The 22431-nt window shown below is 36.1% G+C and overlaps 1 protein-coding gene across 1 annotated transcript in view; it reads right to left on the bottom strand.

Moving 5' to 3' along the window:
• The window catches only part of RHEB (Ras homolog, mTORC1 binding), a 69584-nt gene that overhangs the window by 17678 nt on the left and 29475 nt on the right, over positions 1 to 22431 (bottom strand). The window contains exons 2-3 of the mRNA XM_004476297.3: positions 17295 to 17366; positions 10064 to 10131 (exon numbers count right to left, since the gene is read on the bottom strand). Of these exons, the coding sequence (XP_004476354.1) occupies positions 10064 to 10131; positions 17295 to 17366 (140 nt within the window). The remainder of the gene's footprint in view (positions 1 to 10063; positions 10132 to 17294; positions 17367 to 22431) is intronic.

Raw genomic sequence — 22431 nt, 5'->3', positions numbered from 1 at the left:
CAGGTATGGAAAAATATACCAAGTGTATACTACAGACCATAGTTATTGGTAAGAATCGTTGGATAGTCCCTTATAATCTCTAACAATTGTTCCACAACAATGTAAGGTGTTGGTGGAGGACTGTTGTATGGGAATTCTGCATATCATGCTTACTGTTTTGTAAATTCACAACTTCTCTAATAAAAAATATATATATTTTTTTAAAATAAAGGGACACATCATGCAATCATGTATTAGTTCTCAGTTTTATAACGCAACTTTAAGAAACTTTGTTTTAATTAGGGAATCATTAAACATATTTTAAAAGTTCCAATATCAATATCAGTTTTTGTTAGCACGTACTACTGTCTGGCACATTTCATTCTCAGCTGAAATATAATTATTAGTACATCATATCCTCTTAATGCTATTATAGAGAAATTAAGTTATTAAATCACTATTACCATCAAGCAGCTATCTCTGTTAACCCTGCAATTCCATAGTATGGTTACAACCAAATTAAAAGAGTCCCTGAATTATCACAATGTGATAATATCTTTCAAAAATCAAAGAAAATTAAGCCTATCAATTTCCTGATTTCATTAACAATAGCCATTAATCAGAAAACAGCATTTCTACATCATAGAACTTACTATACATGCCAAAGGTTGAAACCTTTGCTTTTAGTACTAGTATAATACTTGCTTTTAGTACTAGTATATTCTTTAAGTTGAATCCATCTGTGGTGATGTTTGGGAAAAAAAACGGTGGGTGATATATTCAGTAAGGCAGATCTTTCTACCTAGATTATAAACAAAATACAAAATCCCAAATGATTTTAGTCACCAGCTCAGCTAGAATAGATCCAATAATCAAAAGCTTAAAGTACCTTTCACTTATTAGGAGGATGTGGTATTAAGGAAAATAGCAAACATATTTAAGAGTTGTGTGTAAAAAACAACCAGTTAAAAGGTAAAAAGACTGAGAGGGCAATACGCTCCCTCTCCACCTGCAACAGCAACAAAAAAAAGATAAATCCTGGGAACAAACATAAAATAAAACATGATTCATCAAGAAAATCTTAAAATATTCCCAAGAGACAAAGACTTAAACAGATGATAGTGTGCAAGTAGGAATATGCAGAATCTTCCTATCTAATAGATCCAGATTAATCCTAAATTAATAGGAAAACTGTAACACGATCTTATTTAAAAGTATTCTTTTAATGGTGGCAGAGTAGGGTGCTCTAAGAACTCAGCTCATCCTATAGGGCCGTTAGTAATCAGCCAGAGCTATTTAAATCACCTGTTTGGGGGGCTCAGGAGACGAGAAAAGCATCCGGCGACATTCTTGGAAGAATGGAAGGAAGAGACTTTCTTATCTATAGTGAATATATGTGCAGAGTATGCCATGCTGTGGAGGCCAGTGCCTATCCCCCACTGGCAGTGCAAGCCACCTCAGGAGCTATTCCTTGGCTGGAGTTGGAAGCGCCCTTTTCCAAAAACGGGGACAGAAGAGATGTTCAGGCACTGCATGGACTAGACTATTAGACTTTTCTCTGACTCCATCCTTGCCCCTGAAAGAGCAGGAGGGGTGCTAGTGCTTCGTCAGTCTATATAGACAACGGCACTCATTTTTGACCTATATGGCTAAGTTTTCTGCTCACACCTGCAGATCTATCCCTGCCCCAGGCAGAGAGGGAAGAGGCATGGAACTTCATAAGTCTCTCCAGGAAACTATAAATGGTCTTGGCCTTCATGGCTTGGATTACTGCATATGGGGCGGGGCTCCATGCCTTCCTCTGACAGAGGAGAACCGTTATCAGTTCCCAGGGCAATGTGGGCAGCTTTAGCCTCCATGGCTTATTCTACTAACAAGCATGTTCAGCTCCTACTCCACAACCAACAAGGAAGAAAGGGCAAAAAAGAGATGAAAATGAGGTGAAAAAATTCAGATTGGCTAAACACAAGCCACAATAAACTTTCAAATTAAGCTCAGCCAAGTATTAAAGAGGGGCTGTAGCACAAAGACAACCAATAGAAAGCCCTAGACTAAAGAGAGAAACTGAGCCCAGAATAAATACATCAAATAAATCAGATACCAAGACACCAACAAAAAATTGCAATCCATACCAAGAAATAGGAAGCTATGGCCAAGCAAAAGGAACAAACTAAGCCCCCAGATCATATAAAGGAGTCATCATAGATGTTCAAACAAATATCCTTAATAAATTCAATGAAATGGCTGAAGAGATTAAGGATATTAAGAAGACACAGAGAGGAGATGTAGCTCAGTGGTTGAGTGCCTGCCTCCCACATATGAGGTCGTGGGTTCCATCCCTGGTACCTCCTTAATAAAGGACACTGGGTAAGTACAAAGAAGGATCTGAAAGCACATATGAAAAAACAGCAGATCTTATGGGAATGAATGGTACAATAAATAAAATTTAAAAATACACTGGAGGCATATAACAGATTTGAAGAGGCAGAAGGATCAGTGAACTTGAAGATAGGGTCTCTGAACGTAAACGTACAAAAGAACAGATAAAGAACAGAAAAAAATTGAACTGGGTCTCAGGAAGCTAAAGGATGGCAGGGGACACACAAACATATGTGTCATGGGTATCCCAGAAGGAGGAAAGAAGGGAAAAGGGGCAGAAGGAATATGTGAAGCAATGGTAGAAAATTTCCCAATCCTACTGAAGAACATATATCTGTATCCAAGAAGTATAACATACTCCCATCCAAATAAATCCAAAAAGACCTACTCCAAGGCACTTACTAATCAGAATGCAAATACCAAAGATAAGGAGAAAATCCTGAGAGCAGCAAGAGAAAAGAGAATCATCACATACAAGGGACGCCCAATAACATAAACTGCTGATTTTTCACCAGAAACCATGGAGGCAAGAAGGCAGTGGTATGATATATTTAAGATATGAAAGAGAAAAACTGCCAGCCAATAGTGTTATAGCTGGCAAGACTGTCTTTCAATCAGTAAAAGTAATTAAACACGTACAAAGAGTGGTAAAAATAACATATGACAGATAAAACCCAAAGGTCAAAATGGGTGAAGAACTGCCTTTACAGCACTAACATTGAATGTTAATGGATTAAACTCCCCAAACGAAAGACACAGACTGGTGAAATGGATAAGAAAATATGAGCCATTTATATGCTGTCCACAAGAGACTCATCTTAGACCCAAGGATACAAATAGATTGAAAGTGAAAGGCTTGAGAAAGATATTCTATATATACAATATCAAAAAAAAAGCTGACATAGCTACACTTATATCAGATGAAATAGCCTTTAATAGTAAAGTTGAAATTATAGACAAGGAAGAATGTTATAAATTAATAAAAGGGGTAAATCACCAGAAAGAAATAACAATCATTCATAAATATTCACCTAGCCAGGATGATCTAAGTTACATGACGTAAACACTGACAAAACTGGAAGGAGACACAGATGTTTCTAAAACAGTAGTTGGAGATGTCAATATACCACAGTCTCATCACTGGATAGAACATCAGAGTAGAGGATCAATAAAGAGTCTGAATAAAATGATAAAGGAACAAAACCTAAAAGACAGAACACTGCACCCCAAATCAGCAGGATATACATTCTTCTCAAGTGCTCATGGATCTTTCTCCAGGACAGACCATATATAGGGTCACAAAACAATCTCAATAAATTAAAAAATTAAGTCCTGAAAAAGTACAACAAAACTACTAGAGCTAAAAACGAGTTTGGCAGAGTGGCAGGATGTAAGATTAATACACAAAAACCTGTAATGTTTTTATACTAGTAATGAGCAATCTGAGGAGAAGTCCAGAAAAAATTCCATTTATAATAGTGACAAAAAGAATCAAATATTTAGGAACAAACTCAACCAAAGACGTAAAGTACTTGTATTCAGAAAACTACAACACATTGCTAAAAGATATCAGAGAAGACCTAAATATTGTCAAAATGTCAATTCTACCAAACTGATATAAAGATTCAATGCAATCCCAATAAAATTCCAACAGCCTTTTTAAAAGAAATGAAAAACCCAATTATCAAGTTTATTTGGAAGGGTAAGGGGCCCTGAATAGCCAGATAATATCTTAAAATGGAAGAACAAAGTGAGAGGACTCTCACTTGCAGACTTAGCTACCATAATAAAAACAGCATGGTACTAGCATAAACAGATAAACAGACCAACGGAACCCAACTGATGGTTCAGAAACAGACCCTCACATCTATGATTAAGTGATTTTTGACAAGGCTGTCAAGCCCACCCAGCTGGTGAAAACAAGTCTATTCAATGAATGGTGCTGGGAGAAGTGGATATCCATATCCAAAAGAAAGGAGGATCCTTTTCTCATACCTTATACAAAAATTAACTCAAAATGGATCAAAGACCTAAATATAAAAGCTAGAACTGTAAAACTCCTAGAAGAAAATGTAGGGAAACATTTCAAGACCTGGTGGTAGGTTGTGGTTGCTTTTTTTTATTATTTTTTTAAGATTTTATTTCTTTCTTCCCACCCCCTAGTTGTTCACACTTTCTGTGTCTGTTTGTTGTGTGCTCATCTTCTTTTTTTAGGAGGCACCAGGACTGAATCTGGGACCTTCCTTCCACATGGGAGGGAGGTGTCTAATTGCGTGAGCCACATCCACTCCCTGCTTTGTTGCGTCTCTCATTATGTTTTCCTTCCTGTGTCCCTTGTTGCATTATCTTGTTATGTTATCTTGCTGCACAAGGCCATCACATCAGCTCACTGTCTTGGTCATCTTTTTAGGAGGCACTGGGAACTGAACTCAGACCTCCCATGTGGTAGGCAGGAGCCCAGATCATGTACAAAATGCTAATTTTCTTTACATAGCAGAGTCTCTCAGAGCAATAAGCAAAACCAACCACTCAACAGAAAAAAAGGGCAAAGTACATGGACCGACAGAAAAGGAAATACAAATATTCTCAAACCTAAGAAAATACAGTCACTCTCTCACACAGTAAGAAAAAATACATTAAAATCATACTGAGATACTATTTTTCACCTATCAGATTGGCAAATATAAAAAATTAAGTTAACACTTTGGCTTGGTGAGGGTGCAGGGAAAAAGGCACTCTCATTCACTGTTGGAGAATGTAAACTGTACTTGTATGATTTGGCAATCCTATACTCAAGAATTTTTCTTAAACTTATATACCCAGGTGTAAAAGAACACATGATATTCACTGAAACACTGTTGGTAGCAGCAACACTGGAAATCATCTAAATGTTAATTGATATTATGATACATTCAAACAATGATTATTATGCAGCCAAGCAGGGGAGGGGAACAGGCCATATTTATTATTATGGAATAATCCCCAAGATAGAGATATATTACTTTTTGTGTAAAAAAGAAAAAGACAAGTTAAAACTGTATCTGCTTATTCATATAAAAAATATCTTGGAAGTATATATTAGAAATGCTAACAAGTTACTGGATGGGATTGGGGCTAGGTAGCAAGGATAGGAAATACAAGTTTTACTCAATCTTTCTGTGCTATTTTACTTTTATACATATGCATTTATTACCTATTTTTTAAAATGAAAAAAATTGTTTTTAAAAGGCAGTGTGGACTAGGAAGCAGAATACAGAATGGAAAATTTGGTGATAGATTATAAAATTGACTATCATTGATTTAGATCTTATTCATAACAGTGAGTCTACCTAAACCATTAATACAGAATACGCAACATTTTACTTTTTTTTGCTGGCTCACAATCTTATCCCCACATTAATTTAAGGGTATATACTCTTACCTCAAAATTATGCAAAAAAAAATATTTCATGCAAACTACAAATAATCAACTTGTATTTTAGCTACGTTAACCATCCCTATAGTGATACATATGTACTAATATAAAACCACTAAACACCTGTTTATCATGTATCACTGTACCACAATTTATTATGTACAATTTTGCTCATAAAATGTGTGAAATTTACTATTAATTACTTTTATATTAAAAGATTTGTTTCTTAATCACCTTACTCATATATTACTACCATTCTTAACTCCAGAATTAGTCCAATATGAAGTAAATTTAGAAATAGCTCTTATGCATTTGGCGTTTCCTCAGAAAGCTAAGTATAGTACTACCAAATGACCTAGCAATCCCACAACTAGGTATATATCCAAAAGAATTGAAAGTGGGGACTCTTAACAGATATTTGCACATCAATGTTCATAGTAGTATTATTCACAACTGACAAATAATGGAAGCAACCCAAGTGGCCCATCAACAGAAGATCGGATAAATAAAAATGTGGTATATATTTTTCAGCTGTAAAAAAAGAAATGAAGTCCTGAAACAAGCTACAACATGGGTGAACCTTGAAGACATCATGTTGTGTAAAGTAAGTCAGACGAAAAGAAAAAATATTATATGATCTCACTCATTTGAAGTAACCAGAATAAACAAATCTCACAGTCAGAATCTAGAATATAGATTACCAGGAGACAGGGTAGGGGTTGGGAATGGGAAGTTAAGGCTTAAAATGTATAGGGTTCCTATCTGGAATGACATGTTTTGGTAATAGATGGTGATGATGGTAGCACAATACTGTGAATGTAATTAACAGTAATGAAATATACATCTAATTCACATTCAGGGGAAATGTTACGGATTGTATATAAAAATAAAGAGAATAAAAATTAAAGAATCTAATTTTAAAAAAGTTTTAAATCCATGGAACTTCATTATACAGTAAACTGTAAGTGAAACCATGGACTATAGTTAATAGCACAATTATAAAAATGTGTTATCAATTGTAACAAATATTTCATACCAATATAAAGGTGTTCGTAATAGGGTGGTATAAGGGAATCCTGTAATTTATGCATGATTGTTCTGTAAACCCACAACTTCTCTAATAAAGAAAAATGAATAAATAGCTCTCAGAGCAGTAAATATGAGCTTCATTCTTATTCATAAGGGGGTGTAACCATGTCAGAAAGGATATGCCTGTTTTACCATCATAAATTGTATATACTAGCATTAACTTTTTGATTGTCTCCCAGCTGTGATTATATCCTTTAAGAACCATCAGCTGCAATGAGAAAAAAATATTCAAAGTGGCTAAATTTTTATGCAACAATTTTCAAAAGTCTCATCTGATAGTAACAGAACCCAAAGGAGCAAGATAGAGCTAGTAATCCTACTACTGCTCTTTGACATCTCACATCACATAGCCATTCCCTAAAATTTCTCATTCTTTTGGTTTCATTGTTTCAAACACTACTGCACTAAAACATTTAAAAATGTTTTATGCCCAACTGTATATATGTTTTAGAGCAACACAGTGCCTCAAAAGAACACCTCATCTATTTGATAAGGAGTCAAGGACACAAGGACACCTCTAGTTCAATACTACCACTTACAGGTGTTAACACTCAGTTCTTAATATGGCAGGCACTGCTCTAGCCTCAGTAATATCAAAGATCTACAAATGAAAGATCAAATCTCCCTAAACTTCATAAATCTACTTTAAGTCACATAACAATCCCATAAGGGCAGGTACTATTAATACAATGATCCCTATCTTACAGATAAAGAAACGGAGGCACATAAAGGTTCAAATAACTTTCTCAAGCTTACTGGGTTACTAAGTAGAGCCAGGATTCAAACCTAGGCAGTCTGACCTTAGAAGCCACACTCCAGACAGCTATGAGATACTGTTTTCCTAGTGGTTTAATATAACATGTGTTTCTATGGTAACATTACATGGAAGTGATTTACCAATTTATACCCCTACCCTCACTATTCAGGAGCAGAAAATTCAAAACAAAATTATAAAAGCAAACTGAAATCCTGATAATAATCAGAATCCTACTCACTTGTTTGGGACAGTTACAATTTACAAATCTGTTGCTTCAGCCTAATTATTACTAGCAGACCCCCCCTCCCACCATCCCATGTCAAAAGGGCCTTGGTTTAGGTGATAGATTATACAGTCACCTTACCTATGAAAGAAAGATATAAACTTAAAAAACCCAACCCAGTTTTCTAAGAGCCTCCCTCAGGGATTTCTAAAGCAAGCTGTATCATCATTCCCTAATGGAAACTCGTACTGTTCCCCTTGTTCTAATAAACCTCAAACTCACAGTCAAATACACAGATAACCTTTAGAGTAAATGCTCAGGCTGGCTCTGCTCTAATAAAAGGATTAGGTTGTCTGATTACTAAAGCATAATATCTTCACCATCACGCAAGAGCATGGAGGATGAATAAGTAGAATTTATACCTCTATATACCAAATCTCAATGAGATATACATATTTATTTTCTTGAAGCTTCCAGTATTCAAACTCCAGAATTAGAAACATTTTCTCCAGTGCTAAAGCCACTCAGCATAGTTAATTTTCTTGCTTCCCTAGGGTGTCACACTTTTATTTTACATTCACTTCAAAACGTAAAGCACGGGAAGTGGATGTGGCTCAAGCGATTGGGCTCCCGCCTACAACATGAGAGATCCCTAGTTTGGTTTCCCGTGCCTCCTAAAGAAGACAGCGAGCTGGTGTGATGGGCAGGTCTGGCAAGCTGATGCAATAAGATGATGCAAAAAGAGACATAAGAAGAAAAACATGACAGACACAACAAAGCAGGGAGTAGAGGTTCCAGTGCATCCTAAAGACGACAAGCAAGACAGCAAGCTGCTGCAACCAGCAGGCACAATGAGCTGATGCAACAAGAGACACAAGGAAAAAAACATAATGAGAGGTAACAAAAACAGGGAATGGAGGTGGCTCAAACGATTAGGCACCTCCCTCCCTCCCACATCGGAGATCCTGGTACCTCCCAAAGAAACAAGGAAGAGGAACAGACACAGCAAGTGCAAACGATGAGGGGGTGGGGGTGGGGGAGGGTTGGGAGTGGGGGTATGTGTGTGTAAAAAAAACCAAAAACACAAAGCAGAGGGAATTTATGCCAAACCCGTAAGACAGGTCACATTATGATAGGTCTAACACAATTTCCAGGGGAAAAAAACCTCCATTTAACATGCAGACCACATTATACTACACACAACATCCTGGTACTTTTGAGTCTTTGCTGATGCAAGGGCAGGAGAAGTTCAGGTGAGGAGCTAGAAACTGAAAACCCAGCATCTTTACATCTCTCCTCCTCACCCCCAATGAACTGTAATAAATTTAGTCTAACAGAATGGCTTCTAGTAAATGCTAAGACTTGGAACCACGGTAACAGGGAAGCTCAGCTGTCAAAGGGTTTTCTTTGATACCTTCAAGTATTCTGAATTTCTTTCATCCTTGCTCTTAGTCAATACCCTGAGACAATCCATTCCACACATCATTTCTACAATAACTTGTAAATATCTTTTTGGGGGTCACTTAACCTTCAGCAATTATCTACTGTCTAGCCAATCAAATTGAAACACTTTGATTTAGCAATCATTACCAATTTCATCCATCATAAAATATAATTATATAAACTGAATGCAATATTCAAATGATCGTCTACGCCAATCAAATTGGTTTTCTTATGGACCAAGCCCTCAAAAGATAAAACTAGCTCATTTCTGCCCTATACCTTTGCTCATGCTTTTCCCTTAGAAAATATTTACCTTTGCTCTTAATGTAAGAGAATATGTATCACAAAGTGAGGATAACACTAATATGATTCTCTAATATAAAATTAAAGTTTGGAAAATCACTATTCTATAATAAACATAAGCCCTCAAAATGTTATAAATATATTTTAAACAATTCTAAAGAAGCAGGAAAACAAGTTAATTATTTGAAAAAATGTCATAACCTCTTAGAAAAGACAAAATAGATAGCTTATTAATATATACTTGATTATATATAAACATGAGGTTTTTATTTTTTCATAGCTGTTGTGTTTAAGAATCAGTGTTAGTGTCAGGACTTTAAGATTCACTGCATAAGGTGTGTTTTTTTTCCTTTTTGAAACAGCTTTGTTGATACATAATTTATGTACCTCACAAGTCCTCCATTCAGCAGTTTTATAAAGAATGCTTTCATCACTCCTCACTGTATAAGACTTTGAAATACTAAAGATGACTTACTTGCCCAGCTGTGTCCACAAGTTGAAGATGATACTCTTGTCCATTTACTGTGATCAGTTTTGTAAAAGCTACAGGGAAGAAGAGAATTAAATAACATAAATTAAAAAAAAAAAACTCCATACCACTTAAAACTTGAATAATAACAACCAAAATAATGACAACCATTTAAGCACAGAGTCCCTAATAACCTCTTAAGAATGTCCCACAAATCATAAAAGAACATATCACTTAAGTTTATAAATTATTCCCTACATCCATTATTTAAACTAAGTGACATTCTGGCTGGCTGACTGAAAACAAGATTGCGCAAAATGGGAATCTTTTTTGAAAGAAACTGAAATTAGGGAATAATTCATCTTATAAAAGTAATATGAATGCTTTATGTGGACAGTCCTTCCTTTTTTACCAAAATTCAAATATATTTCAAAGTTTGAGGTCTAGAATGAATCAAAAGCATAATACTTTTCACTAACTTATAAGAGATCTGGTGACAATGCACACAGAGCTAATACTTACTTCAGTGCTAGGAACTTTCAGTACATAATAAAATTAACAATTTTACTGAAAGATTTAAAAGTGATGGAACAGATGTTCTGTGTTAAAGCCATCATTTCCACTCAACTTGAGAACTTGAGGCTCCTAGCATTTGTCACAACTTCTTTTCTCAATTGGGGGGCACAGCAGAGGAAGCGTCAGACTCAAATAACTTCCGGAAGAGTCAATTAAGAACTCTAAGTGACAACATCAAACAAATACAGATAAAATAATGAATAATTATTAACAGTAACAGAATATTAAAAAGTAACCACCTGGAACTCTGAGAGCAAAATGGAACAGATTTCTTTTGCATATCCTGCCCTAGCCATAATGATTCATGGTGGATCCTCATATCTCCTTGCTGTCCATTTAACTCCTACAGTCGATAAGAGAACCCACTTTTATTCACTGTGTTCCACAGCCAAAGGCCATGAAAAAACCAAGATGGAAATTAAACTCAGTGACAAAATGGGCACAGGAGATTTTATCTGAATTATATGAGTTCCATAGGGATAGAAAGGATGATTGAAAGAAATTAATAATCAAAGTGAATTAGCATCCTTTTATAATGTAAGCAGGAATGCTAAACTCAGGTGAGTAAAGACTACAGACCAGACTACTTAACCAAAAGGATTATGATCCTAGAATTATTTATTCTGCCAAACTTTCTATCATTCTAGTTCCCTTTCCGGAAATTACTATTTAAGGAAATCATTAAACCAGATAAAACTGAATCAGAATATATATCACAAGATGGGAAATAACAATATAACCTATTTCATCAATTCTAAGACATGTACAATTTAACCTCTCTGAAATTGGGATGCATCTTACAAATAACGGTGTTTGCAATCACTGTCAGTGAGGTGACAGTCATGATGTAGCTTTGTGAAAACCTCCCATTGACACTTTTAGTAAGAGCAAAAATGTATTTTGGATTTAATAAAAATTACAAAAGAAACAATGGTGAGCAATAAAATCAGAAACCTTCAATTACAGCTAAATTAACAGTGGTTATGAAGCAAAATGTTATAATTATTCATAATTATTATGAAAAGATTACTCAAACAAATGAAATCACTAATTCATTCACAAAATATTTCTTGAATATTATTGTTAGTAGCACTGCCCTACATTCTTGGGATACTGTCACCTCTGACCTTAGTTTTACATTCCAGTGAAGAAGGCAGTCAGGTGCATACACACATATCCACACCTGCAAGGATGTGTGCGTGTGCACACACACACTACATTTATTTGATGAGGTAACATTCAAGTACAAACCAGAGAAAGAAAGCTGTACTAGCTGTGTGGAAGTAGAGTATCTAGGCAGAGGTTAAACAGCAAGTGAAAACTTTTTGAGGAATGCTGGTACTCTTCTCAGTGGAAGAAACCAGAAAGGAAGTGTGACTGGAACTTAATCAGAGGGAGAATGGTAAGTAGGAGAGAAAGCAGGAAGCCAAAACATCTATGACATGGTAAGGGCTTCAGATTTTTATTCTGAATATGATGGGCAAGCAAGGGTTTTGAGCAAAGGATCTGATCTGTCTTAGATCACTCTGGCTGCTCTATGAATAACAGAAATGAACAAAAATGGATGCAGGGAGAGTAGGTTGGAGACCATAATATGGTGACTACATGGACTATCATTATCAACAGAGGACAATGATGACCTGGATTAGAGAGGCAAAAGATGGAGGTTAAAAAAAAGGTTGAGTTCTGGATATATTTCAAAGGGAGAGCCAAAAGAATTTGCCAACTAACTGAAGTAGGTTGTGAGACAAAGGAGGATCAAGGATGACTCTCAAATTTTTCGTTTGAGCAACTCATTGAATAGAGTGGCCAATTACCAATATAAGAAAGACTACATGGAAGAGGAACACTGGGAATGGGAAAGGAAGGGAATTAAGAGTTAGAAGTTTTAGGTATGTTAAATTTTGGATGGCTATTAAATACCCAACTGGAAATGTAAACACTTAAATAAAAAAGCTCAAAAGGTTGCAGCTTGGGATTATATATTTGTGAATAGCAGACTTATGATATTTAAAGTCAGATGAGGTGAGAAATCAGTAGAGAGCAAATTTAGAGAAAAGGTCTGAGTCTGAAGTCAAAGCCCTGGGCAGCCTACTTTGGCAGGTTAGAAAACTCAAGAGGATTCAGCAAAGGAGAATGGGGAAGTACTGGCCAGCAAGGTGAAGTGTAAAAAGCCAGATGATATAAGATTTAAAAGAAATAAAATATTAAAATGTTTTAGTACATTTGCACATAAAAAAGGTGTAAATCTTCCTATACACAGTAGTACAATGAAATACAAGACCCTCTGTCATAGGAGAGCTGCCTCTTGTTACTAGAGGAAAAAAGGAAGTATGATTTTAGATATGCATATAAAATCCTCAGTTCTGTAGACCAAGAACAAAATCTGTGGTTCTCAGTTTTCAATCTCATGTAAAGATGGAAAGCAGCCTTTCTCCTGTCGATAACACTTTCCTTGAACAGCCCCCTCTTTTTTCAATCACTGGAGAAATTAACCCATTTCCAAACTAAAACTCTGAAACTCCCCCCAAGAAAGTTAATAAAGGTTTCTAAAACTTGTTATTCACAAATATTTGTGTTATTAAAGTTTGTTAAGGACTCTTAATTCAGTATCTTATTGAGACGACTATTCATCATACAATTCTTGATATGACACAAAACTCCTAAAATTTCCTAATTTTCTGCGAAAAGCTGTATTAATTCATCAGTAGGGTGGCGGACTTGACCCAGTGGTTAGGGCATCCATCTATCACAGGGGACCCGTGTGGAGCTGGCCCACGTGCAGCGCTGATGCGTGCAAGGAGTGCCGTGCCACGCAGGGGTGTTCCACATGTAAGGGAGCCCCACGTGCAGGGAGTGCGCCCTGTAAGGAGAGCCGTCCAGCACAAAAGAAAGTGCAGCCTGCCCAGGAATGGCCCCGCACACATGGAGAACTGACACAACAAAAAGAAACACAGATTCCCATGCCGCTGACAACAACAGAAGGGGACAAAGAAGACGCAGCAAATAGACACAGAGAACAGACAACCGGGGTCGGGGGGAAGGGGAGAAAAATAAATAAATAAATCTTTAAAAAAAAAAAAATCATCAGTAGCACTACCTTGAGATGGCAGAAGTTTTAAACTGCTGCTGTTTTTGTTTGTAAATTATAAACTACCATTAGCTTAATTTCATCATATCAGTTGAGCTTGCATTGAGTTGTTAGATTAATACTATATAGTGGGGTATATGAGAATCCCCTATATTTTCGTTATAACTTTTATGTAAGTAACCTAAAGTTTTAAAAATAAATTTAAAAATTTTTTCAGTTAAAAAAAATTCACTGTAAATAAAAAAAAAGAACATTTAAGATGGAAATAGCTGACAAAAGTAATCACTTAAGACAGCTTCAAAAACTATCAACATTAAGCAGTCTTGTATTATCTATTTCAAAATAAAGGGGAAGGCAACTGGGTTCTTTAATGCAAACCTACAACCTTGTCCTTTCTTAAAAAAATAATCTGTACCTCCTTAAGACACAAAAAAACTGAAATGAAAACTGAAGATGCATTAACGATAATATATCCCTAAGTAAAAAAGAAATAAAAAATGTAAAACAAAAAAAATTAATACTATAGTATATAATGAAGTACTTTTGCATAAGTAGCATTTTTGGTCTAAAAATTTCCCCAAACTAAAAATTATGTGGTTTTATGGATGTTATTCTCCTATAGTCCTACTGTTAAAGACGAAACCATCCTAGAATTTTTGCTTTTACAGTGACACTTTCTATAGAATTTATATGTTCTATATTATAAAGGTAAGTGTAAAAGTTACTGGATTATTTTTAGATTACTACAAAGTACTGGGTTTTCTAAAACCACAAAACTATCCATTCACTGACATTGCCGGCAACAAATTTATCATAACCTCCAATTCTATATTATTGCTAGACAGGAATTTTCTATTAAATGGTTGGGGAATGAGTGGTGTAAATTAGTCACAAGGGCTTCTGCACTATGTCAGACTATCATAAGCATGGCAAATAGAATTTGAGATGCCTCACAAACTTTAAAGGTATATATAGTTCAATATTCATTTCTACTTGCCTAAAGACTGATTTCATTTTGGATTAAAAAAAAAAAAAGTCTTTATAAAAACATTATTTTAAAATTAGGTTAGCTTACTTTCATAATATTATGAAAATATTAATACATAATATATAAATATAAAATTAAGTAATATCTTAAAACTTTTTTGATTTAGGGAATCAAGGGACAAAACCAACATACCAGCAGTTCTGCAAGGTTTTTGTGCAAGTGGAATATGACTCCGTATTGCAATACAGGAGAAAAACACAAATAAGCTGCTTTTACCATTAATTACTTATACCCAGGAAAATTTCCTTATCCATTAATAAAACAAACATTCACACACACACAAACTACTTGCCTTGATATATGTTACTGACTCATGAGCAGTACTTTAAATAATAGTGGAGACAGAATGACACTATTGAACAGTAAAGTACTCATATTGGGGAAAAAATTAAAAACACATTAAGGATGATTTTGACAATCTTTACAAGTAGGGTTATTCTGTTTCTGAGAGAATATCAAGTTATATCAATTGGGCTTTCTTCTGCTTTATAATATACCTATAAAGAAAATTTATTTATATATAATAATATGACTTTCCTTTCAAATCAACTTTTTTTTTTTAAGATTTATTTATTTTATTTTTCTCCCCCCACCCCAGTTGTCTGTTCTGTGTCTATTTGCTACGTGTTCTTCTTTGTCCGCTTCTGTTGCTGTCAGCGGCACAGGAATCTGAGTTTCTTTTTGTTACGTCATCTTGCTCTGTCAGCTCTCCATGTGTGCGGCACCATTCCTGGGCAGGGTGCACTTTCTTTCACACTGGGCGGCTCTCCTTACAGGGCGCACTCGTTGCACATGGGCCTCCCCTACGTGGGGACACCCCTGCGTGGCAGGGTGCTCCTTGCACCCATCAGCACTGCACATGGGCCAGCTCCACACGGGTCAAGGAGGCCCGGGGTTTGAACTGCGGACCTCCCATGTGGTAGACAGACGCCCTAACCACTGGGCCAGGTCCGCTTCCCTCAAATCAACGTTAAATTGCACAAAGGTATGAAATTATAAAAACTACTTTAATGGGCAGAGCTTACTGTGAAACCTATCTTCTACTGCTTTGTGACTGACATTCTTATCTCTTTAAGTATATGCTCTTCACATTGTTACACTATTCTATAAGTGGTCAGCTAAACAAATCAGTAAAGGATGTAGTCAGGACTCCTCCCATATAATGGCAGAGGTTACTCTCAAACAAGGACTTCCTAGAGTTAGTTTAGCAAACAAATGGGTTTCTTTCTCTGCCACCAGCACACCAGATACAAAGGTCAAGTGAATTATTTTAAGCCAGGGGTCAGTAAACTTTTCCTGTAAAGAACCAAATAGCAAATATTTTAGGCTTTGTAGGGCATATGATGGGAGTACAGAGGGGTGTTGGTCTCTGTTGCAACTATTCAAGTTTGCCTATAGTGCAAAAGTAGTCATAGACAATACGTAAATGAATGAGCATGACTGTGTTCCAATAAAACTTTAGTTATGGACACTAATACCTGAATTTCAAATTTTTCTGTGTCACAAACATAATCCTTCTTTTCAGTTTTTCAAGTATTAAAAAATGTAAAAAATTATTCTTAGTTCTTGGGACATACAAATCAGGAAGTTGGCCAGATTTGGCCCGTTTTAAGCCAAAAAGCATTTAAGTCTCTCTCTGCAAGCTCTGGGCAAGTGAAGTCTATGAACCTAGCTGTTAAGTCTGTTTCATGCTTCATATATGCCAATTAGGTTTTGATGAATCCCACATTTAACTTGTCCATTCTTAACGGCAAATCATAAGTAAGTTCTAGTCTCAAAAATCTGAGAAGACTGGTTCCAGGGTCTAATTTGGTAGCCTGAATGACTGAAACAAACCAGCTTCCCTGCAGGGAAGCATTTCAGATTCTCTTCCATGAGGGTTCACAAACAACATTTGTTTCATGGTCCTTGAATCTTTCAGGAAGGATGTGAAACCATGGAATTGAAACTGGACAAGGTAAAGGTTGTTCTGGTCTTCCATGCTTTTTTTCTGCACATCACAGGGCTGTCTGAATCAATTTTTCTTTGATCCTGTGACTGCTCTCTCCAATCCCAGAATAGCCATTTCTTTCTGCATAGTCTTGTTTCAAATCTTCAAACTGGAAGGGGTTAGGAAGATAGTACTCTATCAAGAATAAGATAACAAGGGTTCTTGAAGTGTATTCATCCTTTCTTCCCAAGATGGAATCCCTAAAGAGGGCTAATGCTCACAGGAAGGAAAATTTAAAAAAGACCAAGCTCCCTATTTCTGTTTTCCTGAAGCAGAGTTTGGAATAAGAAAGTTCCATTAGAGGACTGGATTCTGGTTAAGAAATTTCTAAGACAGCAATAGATCTGGACATGGAATAAAAAATAAGCCCTTTCTTGGGTAAAGTTTTTGGATGCCTTCTTTGACCTCAGTTTGAGATACATAGGTTTAACTGAATACTCCATGCAATCAAAGCCTCCATGAACACAAAATGACTATTTGTATGCAAAAGAAAAGGCTTCTTAGTTTATAAGTAAGTAAAAATAATACTTACTGTTTTCTATGGTTGGATCGTAGGAGTCAACGAATTGGCCTTCAACAAATTGAATTGTCAATGAGGATTTCCCTATAAAAGAGAACAGCAGCTCAGTATGTGTTGGCATATCAAAGTAGAAAATTGTAATTCTACTGTTTTACATAAAAATTATTCTAGTGGATGAAGTAATTGAAAGTACTGGGATCAGAAAACATTCCTTTAATTAGCATTTGAGCAATTTCAAAACAGGAAATAAATTTCATTCATTTGCTTTATATGTAAAGAATATAAGCAGTTACGCTATTATGAATTAAACACTTCTGTGACATTAACAAATATTATTGACCAATATATACATCAGATATTCTGTTAAAGGTAAACATACTCTTAAATAAGATCTAAACTAAGATAATTTCCTATGGTGTCCTTGAAATTTGCCTGTTCAATTTTAATATGGAAATTATTCAAAATGATTTAACTTTTTTGGGCTGTCAAATTATCTTCCATCATTAATTAGTTAAAAGATTGGCACAGTGTCTGACAAACTAATTCAGATTTCTAAACAAATGGTTGAAAACTCTCATACTTGCAAGATAACTCATCCATTCAGATATTACAAAAGTTCTCACTTTTATACATGGAAAATAGAAAACATGGGTCAATAGAAATTAAACAATTCAATGAATATTTACTGGTGTATAACCATGGGCCCATGTGTATAATACAGGAATGTATTTTGAGAGAAGACATTATTCTAAAATGTCTGAATACATCTCAATATCCCACAAATAACTTGTAAATGCAATTCCTCAAAACCAAAAATGATCTTAATTTTTATAAAATTATAAAAATTATTTTTAAAAAGAAACTTTCTTCTGAACTTTAACCAGGAAAAAAGAGCAGTGTTTTATTTTCTTTGCAATGCTAAAATGACGCAGTAATTTTTGCCCCCTGTATTTTCAAGGTTGCTGAGTGAGGTAGAAAGCTATTGCCTCAATATCACACTACATGATTATTCCAAAGTAAACAATTTACAAAAAATATTACTAGCTTTCAGATTCATTCTGAACTTATTTTCACAATTATTCTCCAAAAAATATATACAACTAATTATATATAAAGTTTCCCTTCCCCCTCCAAACCAGCATTCTCTAGAACAGTTTATGTTACTTGATCATTGGAATATTATGGGAAGAACTGGTTTTCACTCTACCAGTCTATTGGCAGAAGGGGGAGTCCATTCAAAATGATGTTATTTTATTTTTTTAAATTAATTAATTTATTTATTTATCCCCCATCTCCCATTGTCTGCTCTCTGTGTCCATTCACTGTGCGTTCTTCTGTGTCTGCTTGTCTTCTCATTTGGCAGCACCAGGAACCAATCCTGGGGACTTCCGGAGTGGAGAGAGGTACTCAATCTCTTGTGCCACCTCAGCTCCCTGGTCTGCTGTGTCTTATTGTCTCTCCTCTGTGTCTTTGTTGTGTCATCTTACTGTACCCGCTCTCTGCTCGGGCCAGCTTGCTGCACAGGCCAGCACTCAGCATCGACCAGCTCTACACTCGGGCCAGCTCACCCTGAACAGAAGGCCCCAGGAATCAAACCCTGGACCTCCCATATGGTAGATGAGAGCCCAATCGCTTAAGCCACATCCACTTCCCTCTGCTTTTGTCTTCATCTCAAAGCCTTAACATCACTTTCACGGAATTTGATACTGATACAAACAAGCTGTCTAACAGCTTCGCCTCAATACCCATTGATCTTGTCACCAATAATCTTTATCTCCCTGCTACCTTAGTGACCTGTCTCATAACACCACCTTGAAATGCTAATTACTCCCCCAGAACAGCTTTGCCTCCATTCAATATACAGGACCAAGCATTCTCAACACTCTCATTTTCTGGCTCCCATTACCTAATCCAAATTGTCTCTGGAAACAGTGCTCTTCAAGTCATGGGCTATGACCCAATGAGTCATGAAATCAATTTTCCAATTCATGAATTGTTTTTTAAGATACAGGGTTATCAGAGGGAACTGCAAATTTTAAGTGTTTTATGAAACTTCTGTTCCAGTTATATATACATTTTTGTATTCCCCTTTTGTCCCAAATGTCATAGAAAGATCTTGTTGGGTGCTCTAAGTGTTGGTTGCTACATACATTGCCATGAGGGGTAGTGCACCATATAGCATAGGCTCTTGGCCATTTAAAAGCTCTACTCCACGTATCCAAATTTAAATGCTCCAATGGGTATACATGTGCAACTGTGCATATCCTGCAAAAATTTGACCATTAATATCTAACAAAAGATGTGTAGACTCATGTTTGAGGCTAAGGCTATGCAGGCAATTAAGGAAGTGCAGCTTTCTGATCACTGATGCCTGAAGGATAGAATAATTGAAAGAACTACTAGCCAGAGGCATGCTGCGATTTCTGGATGTCCATCTCCACAGAGACTTTGCTCTGACATTCCTACAATACACCAATTTAGTTAATTCTCTCCAAATCTCTCAGTGTAAAATGAGTTATAAATGTACTTAAACCTCTACTACTTGTTTCATCAGTTAAAAAAAAGCAAACGGTACCTCTTGATTTTTCACTTTGTAAAAATAAGGATATTGGTCCTCAGTCTGTCCTTCTACGTTTCTTCCTCCCACTTCTATTTCCTAACAGCTAGTTGTATTTTTACAGTATTTTTACAAGCTTGGTAACATTTCATTCCACTTCAAACATCGAAGTGCTCAAGGGTTTGGATTATGAATTAATTCATTTACTCAAATATTTATTAAGTAGCTCTTCTGTGTCAGGCAGAGGGAATAAAATAGACAAAAACCCCTTCCTTGGTACATAAAATGGGGAGAAACTAAAAAAATAAAATAAATGCAATAATCAGAGAAATCTGAAAGTTTCTCTCTTCCTAAAGGATATAACTTAATTAAGTTACCATGATTTATCTAATTAACCAAACAATGGATCTAAGGAATAATGATCAGCAGCTCTTGAAAAGACAAAAGGAGAAATAACCAGACATTATGCACCCCTTGCAAATACATACCACCACTGAGAAACCAATCTTAAGAAAAACAAAATGAAACAAAACCAAGAATCATCTAAATCTGATCGAACCTCTAGATGGAACCACCAATTTACAGGAAATACAGGAGACAAATGAACATGTTAAATAATATTATAAATAAATGAGCAAAACCCAGATTCTGGGTTATACGCCAGGACCCTCTCACCAATTAAATCAAAATTTCTAGGAGTGGGACCCATGCTTCAGTATTTTTAAAAACTCATCTCATGAGTCCATCGCACACCCAAGTTTGAAAATGAGTTTCTAAAGCAGCACTTCTCTAATGTCAATACACAAGTTATACACATAGGATCTTGTTAAAGTGCAGATTTTTAAATCCTTTAGATCTGGGGTGGGGCTTGTGATTTTCCATTTCTAACAAGCTCCCTGGTGATCCCTCTCAAGGCCCATACTTTGAGTAGAAAGTTTTAAAGTTTAGAGCACTAGTTCTTAAACTTCATTTCATAATGAAATTAAGGAAGTTCCAAAAACTACTACTATCTAGATCTCACATCTCACTCGCAGTGATTCTGATGAATTGATATGGGATGCAGCCTGGGTATCGGGATTTTAAAAACGCCTCAGGTGATTCTATGAACGGTAAAGTTTGAGAACCACTGCCTGAAAGTCAACATCACAGAAATGGAGACCAAAAAAAAAAAAAAGGAACGAACCTGGGTTCTTGAACTGATTAACCACTCAGCCTTTAGTCTCATTATGTGAGTTAACTGTCCTTACTACTTAAGCCAGTATGAATAAAGCTAGTTTGCAGTCAAAAACAATCTAAATTGATTACAATGTTATTAATTACATCCTTCCCCTTGCGGATTAGTTCTTCTGTGTCTTTATTTATTTATTTTTATTTCCCCTTCCCCCTTGTGGCTTGCTTGCTGTCTGCTCTCTGTGTCCATTCACTGTGCGCTCTTCTGTGTTTTTGCTTGTCTCCCTTTTGATGTTGTGTCACCTTGCTGAGTCGGCTCTCTGCAGCATCCGTGGGCCAGGCTCCGCAGCGTCTGCAGGCGAGCCTGCCTTCACAAGGAGGCCCCGGGACGCAAACCCAGGGCCTCCCATATGGTAGATGGTAGCCCAACTGATTGAGCCATGGCTGCTTCCCTATTAATTGTATTTTTATAATAGAAATGTAGCATTCGGTACCTTCTTATGAAGCTTACTGAAATCAGTTATTAGAACCATAACTGATGCCTATTCCTCTCACAAAGACCTAAGTTCATTGAGGAATTATGCTTCTAGACTCTCTGCCTATCAAGAGTAGGAGTACAGTCAAAGTAATATGTAAAGTTCCTTAAAGCAGCAATTGTTTTTTCCTGTTACTGTGAAATACAAATTTATTAAATAAATGAGAAAAGGAATGATAATTATTCACAGTTTTTGTAGTAAATGGCATAATACCAACTCGCACCTTTCTGGACATATCTTATAGCTATTGAAGATTGATCTACGTAAATGAAGTTAATTACATACAGCACTGAGAACAGCTATGAACAGATTGAATAGGGTGATACAATAGTGTGGATAAGGATTATTACTTTATAGAAGGGAAAAGAAAAGTGACGTGAGAGGCAGTGGGAGATGGAGGCAAGACTCGGATCATTCATGGTCTGTAGGTTAAGATAAGATTGACTGGCTTTTTTCAGGTCAGGATGTGACCCTTTCTCCAAAGAGCATGTAGATAATCATCAAAATGTGTGTAAATGACACTGTCTCCCTGCCCACCTCCCTTCAAACAGTTCAATATACTTCCCTATTATTTCCTGAAGGGCAGGGTGCCTGGTGTTATTCACTGTTGGAACTTCCACATGCCCAGCATATGCTGAAATAGAAGGGTTTAATGTATCCCATGAGATGCCTTATGATGAAGAAAAGGTCACAGACCCACAAGAGGCAGCACAGTACAGTGGTTAGGGCCGGTGATTCCAGAGTCTACCTGAGTATAAAACCAGATTGGTACCATTAAGGGATCATAATCCTGTGCAATCTTCTCAAACACACTGCATCTGTTACATCAGCTGTAGAGTAAGGCTAATAACAAGTGGTCTATATGAGAATTAAAAGTTTTCTTACA

Source organism: Dasypus novemcinctus, chromosome 5 (assembly GCF_030445035.2).
Source record: "Dasypus novemcinctus isolate mDasNov1 chromosome 5, mDasNov1.1.hap2, whole genome shotgun sequence".
In the NCBI taxonomy this organism is placed as follows: Eukaryota; Metazoa; Chordata; class Mammalia; order Cingulata; family Dasypodidae; genus Dasypus; species Dasypus novemcinctus.
This window is presented reverse-complemented; position numbering and strand designations above follow the sequence as displayed.